Source organism: Nymphalis io, chromosome 5, assembly GCF_905147045.1.
Source record: "Nymphalis io chromosome 5, ilAglIoxx1.1, whole genome shotgun sequence".
NCBI lineage: Eukaryota > Metazoa > Arthropoda > Insecta > Lepidoptera > Nymphalidae > Nymphalis > Nymphalis io.
In genome coordinates this window covers 1,775,025-1,788,022 of record NC_065892.1, presented here as the reverse complement: position 1 = coordinate 1,788,022, position 12,998 = coordinate 1,775,025, and the positions used below count along the sequence as shown (strand labels likewise).

The 12,998-nt window shown below is 33.4% G+C and overlaps 1 protein-coding gene across 5 annotated transcripts in view; it reads left to right on the top strand.

Annotated features, from left to right (window-relative positions):
- LOC126768431 (uncharacterized) overlaps positions 1-12,998 on the top strand; it is a 46,234-nt gene that overhangs the window by 23,347 nt on the left and 9,889 nt on the right. For 4 of the 5 annotated variants that reach the window (XM_050486475.1, XM_050486476.1, XM_050486477.1 and 1 more), the window contains exon 3: positions 12,659-12,707. In XM_050486475.1, coding sequence (XP_050342432.1) covers positions 12,659-12,707 — 49 coding nt within the window. Of the gene's footprint in view, positions 1-548; positions 639-12,658; positions 12,708-12,998 lie in introns of those variants that run through there. The other variant, XM_050486479.1, reaches the window with a different exon arrangement.

The following is a 12,998-nucleotide window of genomic DNA, read 5'->3' as shown; positions in this document are numbered from 1 at the left end:
TTTTATTTTATTAAGTTGAAACGTATCATAATTTTGACCTAAAAGTTACTTCGTATTGTCGTAAAAATTGATACGTTTTTTTAAGTAAATTCCTACATTTATTGCCAGCATTATGAATGCGTTAAATCTAAGCTATCATAGAACATAATCTATGTAGCGACCATAAAGCGAAGTGCGATGCGCTGAATCTGGGATATGAAGCGCGTGAGAAAGTTCGCCGTCCGCAGGCCATAAATCGTCTATTGGACTCTACTAAATGAGTCCCTTGATTGGATGCTAATTGAGAAAAGAAGAAATCTTTGTGTTGGAACTCACTTTACGGTGAAATGACGTCGTTCCTTGTAACGTACTCGAAGCAGCACTCAGTACGGTGATGCTCGTCTCGCATTATAGCATGTCGATTTTAATAACTATTTAAATTATCATCAATCATTTGAATCAATATAATTTCTGCTGTTACATTCAGTTACATAAAACGACTTTCTATTATCGATTGAACGTCGTGATCGTGAGCGGATAGTGTAGTGTGACTTTTTCTATCATCAAGAGGAATCGCTACGTTCTCGGGCTGTTGTAGTCGTTCAAGGCATGAGAGATAATTTGCAACTACGCCCTATGGCGGCATGTTTGATACACAGGTAAGTATCTATTAAAGGCTTATAGAAATCAATTCATTCATGTTATGCTAATTGTACACGACGCTAAGCTTGTGTTTTGTTTTCCGTCTTTATATCATGTTTTATTATTTATACCTTATTTAATTTATTTGATATATATTAACAAGTAAATAAGTAGATAAGTACGTTTATGCAATATATGAAATCGAATTGACAAATACATATATATATATATTTTAATTATAAGTAAGTTTGTTAAGGGAGGGGCAAGGTTGCGTATCCTATTACCCCTGAACCGACATGTATGAAAAAAATCACAATGATCGGTTGAGTTTTTAAAACGTGAAAGAGTAAGAATCTTTCGCATTTCTAATATTAGTTAATTTTTAAAAAGTAATGTTATGCTAATAAAAGCGAGCAAATATTATGGTTTTTTTCTACATTCGTTTATTTTTCTTAGATATAATAATTTTTTTTTTTTTTAGTTGTTCAATACTTTATCAGCAGTAGAAACAGTAATATTATACCTAATAAATTATCTTCGAACGAGCCAGTAGCGTTATGTATTCCATCGACACATTGGATTACTTAATTTTATATCAAATTCGTTTACGTGACTTTTTTATGTGTATATTGAATTAGTATGTAACGTATCACCTAATAAATTATATTGAAATCTATGTCCAATCGTTTTAGCGACATTCGTTCGTAGACAAAATCTACTGTAGAGCTATTACTACACAAACTCGAAACCCGCTGACAAATACGAATGTAATGTCATGAAATAATAATAATTGTCTATACTAATATTATAAAATGCGATATTAGCTCTTGTCTGTCCGACTGTCTATAAAGATTTCACGGCTAAACCACTGAGCAGATTTTAATGAAATTTTAATATTTTGTATGAAGCAAGCATGAGCACCAAGGAATATTTATACCCAAAAGGATATAAGAAATTAGCCGACGTACTTCCCCCCGCCCAATCAAATCTAGTTATAAGATAATTTTTATAGTCAACTCATATATATTAAATAATGATAAATAATTTAATCATATGAAATGAAATAAATAACATTAATAAGTTCAGATAGAATGTAGGAGGCGGCATGACTGTCCTTCATTCAATGAGCAACAAATAACCGGTCGCATGTTCGCAGTAGCTTGTTCCCGACTTATCTCAATTAGCTACTTATAAACAATTTTCGATTATTTCGAAGCGTTCTGCATCACCGCACAAGTTGACGGGTTTTATGAGTTTCAGGAAATACTATCCATGGGGGCTTCGCCGTCAACCTACGTCGACCATCATTTAAATATTTGCGTTAAATTTAATTTATGTTATTAATATACATTTATATTATTTTAAGAGAGTATCTATTTAAGTTTGATTTTTAATAACAAATGTTAATTTGTTCGGTGAACTTTTAATATCGCGTTAGTTATATATAATATTGTGTGGTTTAAAGAAAGTGACGTAGGTAACCCATGATTTCGATATTTATTTTTACAACAAGTGTGAACAAAATATTTATAAAAATATAGTATTTTACAGTAATACAATATTAGTATTTTAAGATTAAATATTCGTTGTTATTAACATTTTTCAATGCAATGCATTTTGTTGATGAAAAGTCACACGAGTTTTGCTCACTTTATGCTCCTTCAATCTGCGCCATATGCGTATGCGCATGCAAGCGTAACAAGGCAATTAAATTTTAGGGGCAAACTGAATATTGGTCTCTCGTTACCGAACTAACATTAATCCCGTGATATACAACCCGCTCACGAACTCGCTTGACGAAGTGTGTCTGGTGTTCGCGGCTGACCAATACTCTATAAATCAATTTATTTTAAATGCTGCTAGTTGGCTGCTATGCCAGCCAACGACATGGCACTAGCCTATTAAACTTTATCGCTATTTTCTAGGACTGCTTGCGGTTTTACGTATCATGTTCTAGAAAGCTACTGTTCTGACGTAAATCTTTTATTTATATTAAAATTGTAAAACAGTAATTAAAATGTGCCGTAAAATAGAATGATTTGATGTCAGTGTTGTCGTTATGTTTATTCATATTATATTTGTTTTGAAACGGAATGAATTTCCGACCAGCGCTAGTTCACAACCAGTAGATGATGATAAGTTAGTCACGCGAATTACACCAGAAAAAAATGTATAAGATGTCGTCAGTTGTCCATTAATTGTGGTATACAAGCCATATTTTCATAAAATTCGTATTATATGAATACTAAGCATTAGCTCACTAAGCGTTTAGTATATTTAAATCAAAGAAAAATTGCTTTGTTTAATACAAATTAATTTAAAATAATATTAACGATCACGGTGCGACGTACATAAATATCTATATGTATATAGGCGTTTAAATAATGTACTCATTTTGGAACATACTATTTAGAAAATTTTAAATTTCGAAGACGAAGGTATGTTGTAAAACAGAAATGTAACTTGATATTATCATTCAGGCGATTGAATTAGTCACGAAGTACTTACCGTATCACTTCGGTATTCAGTATCCGTATCGACAATTTGCAAATCCAGCGATATCGCGTTTAGTTCGTTATTTTAATTGGTCAGCATTGCGTCACATGAAGGATAAAATTCCTAATGTCTATTTTCAATTGTTATTGTCAGTTTATAATGACTATTAATAAATATGTGCATTCCTAGAATTCATACTCATCGCACGGACTGGACCCAATTGTCGTCACCTCCGATATTAACTATAATTAGTAATTCTGCATCGGTTGTGATGCTGCCCGGTAAAAGGAATATGCAGCATTGCATTGCAACATTAAAAACAAACTCAATAGAAATATTAAACAAAACACACCAAAGGCCAACGGTCAAATCGTCTGCGGAGATTTGTATGTTTAAAAAAACGGTTTTAAGTGTTAATGTGGGCTTATTTACTTTGTAATACTCATATAATGTTCATTTATTTTCTACTGCGATATTTTATAGGTATATAAATGTATTTAACGAACATTAGTAGCATTACTAACAGTGCATAAAACTTATGTATGCCTAATAAATAAATATTTTATAGACCATATTATTAAAGGAATGCTTCATGATTGATACTGCACTACGGTTTTAATGTTTCTCGCTAAAGATACAAAGTTTCGCATTTCGTTTGAAATATTATGAATACACCGACATGTTTAATTATGTTTATAGAACATATAACTTTGATTATTTTCGATGAAATTAAATATTATTTGCAAATACAAATAAAAAAGGCATTAAATGATCCACAAGGATATTAAAATTAAAACAAGTAACAAAACACAATTGCCGGGTATAAAAGTCCGTTGATAGACTTTGGTCCATAAATAAATAATATGTTTATATGATTTTCAAATGGAATAGTTTTAAAGGCCTTATATATATATATATAATAACTCAAAAAAAAAGTAAATAAATATAAAACCACTTTATGTGGCCAAGAATTCGTTAAAAATTTAATCGTGGTCGGCTAATAATTTACCTATTTTGTTTAGTTAATAATAAATAGAAAAAAATATAATTATTAATTCCATATCATAGTCTAAATAATTATGTAAAGATAAACAAACATACTTAGTATGGGTACATGTTTTCAATGATCGACGATGCCATCAATTTAATGAACGTGAAATATCGTTTATTTAAATTTCTATCGAGGCGGAAAGAAATAATATAATTACGACGGCATCGTGTGGGCGTCGTACGAATCAACTTGGTTATGCGCTTTAAGATTCCGTCGAGATGTAAGCCGGCCAAGGTTTATTCATGCGTATACGTAACCGGTATCGTTTGCGAAGATGAGTTCGGTCGAGCCGTCACATTTGCATCGCGATCATGCGATTATAGGGTAACGCGACAGGTTTTATTCGTAGTTGATCTACATGCGAGGCGAGCTATTCATATTCTTAGAATAACATAGTCAGTCGGATTTAATTATCATGCGTATTGCCTACCTGTATAGTAATTGATTCATGGCTGATGGTAATTTGTTGTTCTCCTTTTAGTGTCTCTATATTCATATAATTTGTACGGACGGATGTGACTTCTTTGGGTTCAACGAGCCTGTTTATGTCTACGAATGCTTTGACATGATCGATTGCTACCTAGATAACGTTATTATGCGAAATTTTACTATCGGCCTCAGTACTTATGTAGCATAATGTTATATTCATAAATTATCATGACAAGTAGTAAATCAATCTCACCCGCTCTCCGACAATGTCGGTAGAAAAAGAGAAACACGAGCTTTCCTTTGGCCCTGCGTGCGCGCATCCGCGCTACTATCACGTTGATTGACGTGTTTGTTCTACTTAATTGCTTCTGTAATGAGATTCACTGTTTTATTGAGCTTTTTATTACTCCCATATACTCTATGTAATTGGTTACATCAAAGATACTTTAGATCGACATCGTGAATGTAAATCCGTAATCTTGGCAGTTTTAATCATTAACTATTGCAATCAATAATTAAAAGGCTTCAAGTCGACGTGCAGTGAATGTTAGTTGCTATCGCACAGATTATGAGTATCATCTTGTTTCTTATTATAAATATTAAGTAATCGATATCCATCACTCCGAATGCGACCGCGATATTCCGTTTCACCTCGTTTATGCCCCTTGTGTCGTGTGTGTGAGTCTAGTGGGCTCGTGTGTGCGGCGAACTTTCTGGGTGACTAGCAAATGTACGCTAATTAAATATTTCAATAAGATTTTCGCAAGGGATTAAGCGTTGTTTGTTTGAAATTTTAAACGAGATAAGATGAAATAATTGTATTTATTTTCTTTGCCTGTTTTTAAATATTTTTATGTGACTTATAAGTAAACATTTATTATATCTGCTTGTTAATAACGTGGACACAATTTGCTATAGAGTAAAACTGTATTGCCACATCTCTTTTTTACTTTTAGTTTTATGTTTTGTTTATAAAAGAATACGCTTACGTTAAAGTAACGAACCGTAAATGTCCTGAGCTAATGTCTCCTCGTAAGAAGTTTAGTCCACTAAGCAGATCCACTCCAATGCGGATTGGTGGATTATTAAATATAACAACAGATTATATTTTCTCTTCTCCCTTCTAAAATGAAAAGTTAATTTTCTAAACGTAAGTTAATTTTCTATTGTCATAAAATATTCTGCCTGCTTATACTTTGTATAAAAAATGTTTTGGGTATAATAACTTTCGTACCGTTTCAATATTTATGCATCATGCATGAGTGGCCCATCATATTGTCATAACTTTCACAAAATATATTACGAAGTTCATTGATTTATTGTGTACTAAAGCAGCTTATTCATATTGAAATGGGTGCTATAATTTAATCGCGAGTCACGTCAGACGCGAGCCTGTTTCGTTAAAATACATATACTTTGCATTTTTCAACGTGTTTTAAACACCTGTACCCGCAGTCCGCACCAACGGTGTTTCACCGATGATTTAAATTGTAAAACGACAGCCAACACCTACAACATTAAAAATATATAACAAATAGACACACAAATATATTTATGTATATGTAGGCAGACTGGCACATGGGCCAACTGATGGTAATTGGTCACCACCGCCCATAGACAGTGGCACTGTATTTAATTAACTATCACTTACATCGTCATCACCTTAGGAACTAAGAATTTATTTTATGCTTAGTACCTATGAGTCAAAGATTTTACAGCAACACTCATTTTGTATTTTAAAACATCATTAAAAATGTTAGTCATATTTAACTGTAACTCGCGTTAAAATTGAGATGTACCAATATGTACATGTTTCATACACTGCCATATTGGTTGAGATTAAAGTTACTGTTGCTTTGCTTGGGATTGTATCGTTAAGTTATATATACATTTTTTTTAAATTTAATAAACAAACAATTGAAAGCATTACATAGCTTTTTAAATCAGACGTATAATACTTGTGTGTTCAAATATACGAACACACCTTGAGGAAAATGTAATAGATTAAGACTTAAAACTAGTTGAATTCTATAACGGTACATTTAAAAAATGTTCATTGTTTCCTTCGTGTAACAAACTAACCATAGAATTCATTTGATCCCGGTTATTTGAACCTTTGTTACGTTACTCGATACTTACTATTCGATGTAACATTGTCTGCGTTGCGATGCGGTATTTCTAATCTTACGATGTCGGCACATTGGACGGGACGCTCTGGACGGCAGGAAGACGCGCGGTCCACTTTGTGATCCGCTCGAGCGTGTACATCCTCGATGTGACCGCAAACACCGATCAAGACATGCAAACCTGTTTTTGAGACATCAGTTTTATCTGCGGTGCGTTCATTAGTTATGGCTCTCACGAAGCATTGTGCTCATCGCGGAATTGTTAATGAAATGCGCCGACGTTTGTTTCAGACAAATTCATTAGCAAGCCATTTTATTATTGAAACGACTCCTATATTGTGGACTTAAAACACCATCCGGTGTCAATTTGCATGATTTGAATTGAATTTGCCGTCAACGGTCGACTTTTGTCCCGTCCCGATGCCAATTCAGGTTTACGGTTCCCTGGAACACTTACCGATTCAGTTTGTTTATATTTCCAGCAATTATTTGAATTGTTATTGCCAGTTTAAATACTAGAACCGCTATTTTCGCTAACTTTATATACTGAAGAGGAAGATAATTAGTATAAAACTTTTTGATTACACCTTCATGTTGTGCAATAAACACATCAATAGCGTCTAAAGATATGAATATCCGAGAAATTAATTTAAAACGCGTATAGTCAAATTAGGCTTTCTAAAATTAATTATTAACATTAATTTAATAAATATTATTAAACGGATCTTACAATTTTAATTAAGGTAGCCTGAAGGTTCTCCAAATTCGCGAATGTGAAACAGTAAAAAATAACGATAATCGACTTGTTACGCAATATACGCATTCGCGTCTCGAGCACTCCTCTCATACTTTTCTAAAAACTATATCTCTGCAACCATTGAGTCATGACTATTTTTTTAACTGGCCAACTTAGATCACGTATTACGTATACTTATCTTATAAAACATAAACATGATCTTGCATTATATTTGCGACTTTATTACCCATTAAATTACATTATGACATTATACGTAGTTATTATAACAGCTTAAAGTAAATCCTGGAAAATAGATCTTGAGCTGCGCATATCTAAAATATGAAACAGTTTGAAGATATTACAATTATCGTTCGCGCCAAATACTTTTTTTTAATTGTTTCATTCATGCAGCGATATCTCATTTTATTTACCTTAGCTCTCTAATGTATGAACAAAGATGTACATAAAACATTTAGGATTATTCTTTGATATAACTCATTACATTGATTCGAAAACATGGGATAGGTGGGCTGCTTAACCAGAATTTTACTGTAATTTGATACGAGACGGTTATAGGAATGCATTACATTTGCATGTCGTCATGCAATGGACATTACCTCTACAAGTATCACATGAATACGCTTCTTAGAAACGTCTGTCGGTGTTGCAGACGACGTGACGTCGACGCGTGTATTTTGCATCAATGATTACCGGGTGCGAACGCGACCGTAATGACACTTGGACAGACAAATACAATAATTCACACGAACATACTTTACACTTACGAAGCCTAAAGTCTGTCATCAAGTACAGCCTTCATTGTAGGCGTTGTTTAGACGTTTTCGAAGAAGTATTTTTTGTTTAATTATATTTTATTACTATGCTCATAATCTGTCCACTGCTGTATACACATTTAATAAATGTTTAAAATATAATTTGTATTCATGATTATATATGTACAATTGTTTTAAATTAGATTAAAAGTTTTTTATAGGTGATGGTAGCATTAATTTCGCATTGAATATCAAATATCAAACTTCATTTGCCAGCCAAGCCTACAACTTAGATGTTTAGTATTCAGCCCAAGTACAGAGTACTTATAAGAAAGAAAATTTGAATCACTCTTTTACATTAGGTAATTTATTTAAAAAAAAAATCATCTATCAGTATTATTATTGTTGATGTTTATATCTTTTTTTTTAATTGATTCTAATGAGACAGAAAGAGAAAAAACATTTGTAACAAATTATTAATTAAATAAAATTATGTAAACAACATTATTTACTAGTCTTCATACAATGAATGCAATAAGTGACGTAATTAATCAAAGACCTACCATTTTCTCTATGAGTATTTCTCGTCGCAGTGGCTACGGAAAGGAAAGACAAATAATAATTAACTGCTAATGTTTGGAATGACTCCAACAAACTGCGGCAAACGTGTGTCTTTAAGATTACAGCAGGGACCATTAGCTATGCGTTTTCTATTGCGTGTTCATTATTCTACTGTATAGCCATTTGTTTCGTTGCATACCGTTTAAATTGTTATACAGCTGGCATAACATTTCGTTTCTTCAACAAATAGTTGAAAGTCTCAGTTCAGAAGCTTGAGTAACATATCCCAAGGATGCTATATTATCGTTTATAAACAATGCAAATGCATCCGGTCTTTCGTTTAGTTGAATGGAGCCCTTCTCAATTTATAACTCGGATTATAGAGCGTTAAGCAAATGAGCCCCCGCTGTGATCTAAGCTCTGCCGAGACGAAATCCGTTAGGTGGTCGGGTGGCGTTGTTCCACACACGCAATTCTATTGTTTGTCCTTATTGGGTCATACAAATCCATTCAAGACAATTTCAATTTGATCGGTACTGTTAGATATCCATTGATATAAAATGAATTTTATGATAATGCAACCATTCCGTCTTTACGAATGTGTAATCTTAGATTCTGATGCATGTGAAGCGTGTTTTAATAGAGTTGCACAAGAGTCGAGTGTCGGTGCAGTGTGGGTACACGGTGCTTCAATTGCTTAACGCTCGCGTCTGTAGCATTTTTGACCGTCAGTAAATATATGTAAAGGTCCCAGATGGCCCAGTGGTTAGAACATGTGAATCTCAACCAAAGATTGCTGGTTCAAACCCGAAAAAGCGCCACATAGCTTTCGTGACATTATTTTGTGTTTATAATTAATTTCATGATCGGTGGTGAAGGATAACATTGTGAAGAAACCTCCATGTGTCGTGTGCTATTCTACGGAGAGGAAGCCTTTGTCAAACAGTTGTAGGATATTGAAATTTACAGGTTCTCACCACATATGCCTATACTATAGACATTACATGAAATATTCAATAATAGTAAAATTAGTTATGCATCGCGTATGAAGTAGTGGCTCGTAAAAAACACAGTCAAAAATACTTGCAAGCAATTAACCTCTACTGCCCTTAAATTGTAAAGGTACAGTTAGCGTAGAGACATACGTTTGCATACTGAGTGACAATAAGTGAAAAGGAAGAGGACAACCGTGTCTCGCGGCGGCGTTCTGCAAACTTATGTAAATGATAAGCATCGTTTAAACACAAAATGTATATATACCAAATTATATTAAGCAAACTTTAAACTGACGAATTCAATCTTGTTAATATTTTATTTATTATCTTCTATTTTTAAATAATTTCTTGTTATTAAAATTGCTTCACTTCGTTCGCTCTGTGTGGTCGCACTTATATGTCGAGCTGTAGATTAGGTAACTTAGATATCTTAACATACCGTTTTTTAAATAAGAATCAAATTACGTCGCTTACCGAGTAAGAGTGTCGACACAGTCCGAGTCAAGATTTATTGTTGTTAGATGCCATGAATTAAATTGTGGTTAATTCATTCGTGGCTAGCGGGAGACGGCACGTGCGCTGTCTTATCGATTGTGTATCTTAGACGCTTTCAATGATACAGTACTGTTATGAATCAATCAATGGAGCGTTAAATATTATCTAAGATCTAAGTTCACACAATATTTTAACAAATAACATTTTCTTTCTCCTCAATTTGTAACATATTTTATATAGTATATATATTCATATATACTATAAATTGCCTTATTGCATTCATAGAAACAGTAATGAATTGCATTTTATTGTCTTGCGAAGTGAGATAACTGTTATTATTTATTAGAACGGACTAACGATGCGCTATTTGAAAAGTTCTCATTGAAAAGCCTATCGCCTGTTATAATATTCACAATTGACCGTTAAAACATACGCCTACGGGCCTTAGGCGATAATGATCTTGAAGTCAGCGTAGGCTGTATTTATTGAATATGACTTTTATGTGCTGATGTTCTTAGCAAAGCGTTTTGCGTAATTACATTTTAAGCAATTCGCAATTTTGATTTTTAAAATGTTTTTTTCTACACGACGTAGAGTAATATTTAAAGCAGGCAACTACTAGGAAAGGCATAATATCATGATAGCAAAGACAAAGCGCCCGATAAGACAAAGTCGAGTTTATTTACAGCTTCGTTACAAAATATTTGTACAACTCGGATGCAAGCAAACGTACTGTCTGAACGTTATTTTATATTCAAATGAATCTATCTTCAGTATGATCGGAAACAAACAACTATAAAAAGATTAAGTGCTCCTAATTCGTCGGCATTTGAAACAACGATAACAACTTCCGCGCTGCATTGAAGACGTTACATAAATATATAAAATTCCAATTGAACGAATCCCTATTTAACTTATAATCAAAGTGAAACTTAAGTTAGGTAATACCTTCGTTACTCAATGTAGCTGTATTCATGATGAATTACAAAAAGGCTGGTCAAGGGTGACCGAAAATGCATACTGAGGGTTCACGTGAACACATATATGCTTTGATACAATTTCTTCCTTTTGTTCAGTTGGCAAGAAGACTTATATTTATAGCCCCACAGATGTCAGGGCTAAACAACTGCTGTTTTAAAATTTGGAGGATTGGAGGATATAGTTTATTGGTGGTTGGGCTTTGTGCAAGCCCGTCTGAGTAGGTACCAACCAGGTGTTAGAAACGGTTCATAATTCTTACAGCACCAATGTCTATGTGACCACTTACCAGCAGGTGACCCATTTTCCCGTACGCTTACCTATTTTATAAAAGGCCAGCAATTAGACTGCATTGCAGTCTACAGCGAGGTTGTTAAATGGTCAATAGTGACCGAATAAAACATAAGGTGGATGTCTCGTTTAGTAACTGCCTTATGAGGCTGCTGATCCTGAAGTACTGGGTTCGAATCTCGGTGATAGAATATTTCATTAACTTATTGAAAATTGGCCTGATCGTTATTCTGATTATCCGATCGTGTCGGATTTCTATCTCCTCGGATCATAAAAGTGCAAATTAGTGTTTGCTTACGCATTTGCTTACTATATTAGCTCATGCAAAGGCCAGTCTCAATTGATGGATGTCGTGACCGGAATAGGTCAAGAAATAATCGACTTTGTCAATTTGAATATTAAATATTTATTTTATATACTACCGTTTTGTATAGCTACCGTTCTCATTAATAAGAAAAGCTTTCACACAAAATTGACTGATTGTTTTTTTTTTTTTTGTATGTTTAAAACGGAACCCTAAGATAATTATTATATCATAAATACAAGGCTAAAGAACTTAATTCGAAGTAGATTAAATATATTGTTGAGATTGATAAATTGAAGTATTCATTAACCTAGAAACTTTTTTATCTATGATAAACAATGTACTACATGTAATATACTCTACTTGTTATTACTTAATGTTTTTCAATGTGTAACCAGCAGGGCTTAGCTTTTGGTTAGTTTGAGGGTTAAGGTATAGTAATATATCATGGTTATTTAAAAGGCATAAATTGTTTGAAGTAGTAAAATATACTTATAATGTCGGGGATGTTTGTGAGTGCAGTGCTTGTAAATTGATTCTGTACGGGCGGTAGGCGTTAGCGAGGTAGGTGCGAGAGGTCAACTGATATACGAGAGCGTACGCAGGCCGCGTGCGAGTCTTAAAGCCATCTGTCCCTGTTAATTCGGATTAACGCTACCATTGATTTCGTCTAAAGATAACATTCATTGTCCAAAAACGAGGGGTGCTCTATTTTTGACATCCAATGCTCTCTATTTGTACATCATGACGGTTTGTCGACATAATAGTTTCAAGTTACTTTACTAAGTTTTTTTATTCTTAGGCGGAGCTTGTGGACATGAGGGCTGAATTGATTCAAGCACGCGCGGCAGGTAATATTCGTTTTTTAAATTTTAACTATGTACTTTATATGTTGCACGAAAAATCATGAAACATAATGGAATGGAACATGGAACATATGAATAAATATTTTTTTAGTATCATATTTAAAAAATGTTCAAGATTATATATGTATATTTAATAATAGTTAAAATAAGTATACTGTAAAAAAATTTTTTTTTCGGTTTCACTATCGTGGTCGAAGTGCCATGAAATTTGTCAACATGACGAAAAATACACGTGTTAGGGGAAATTCCGCCATAATTAAATTATAAAATAATTAT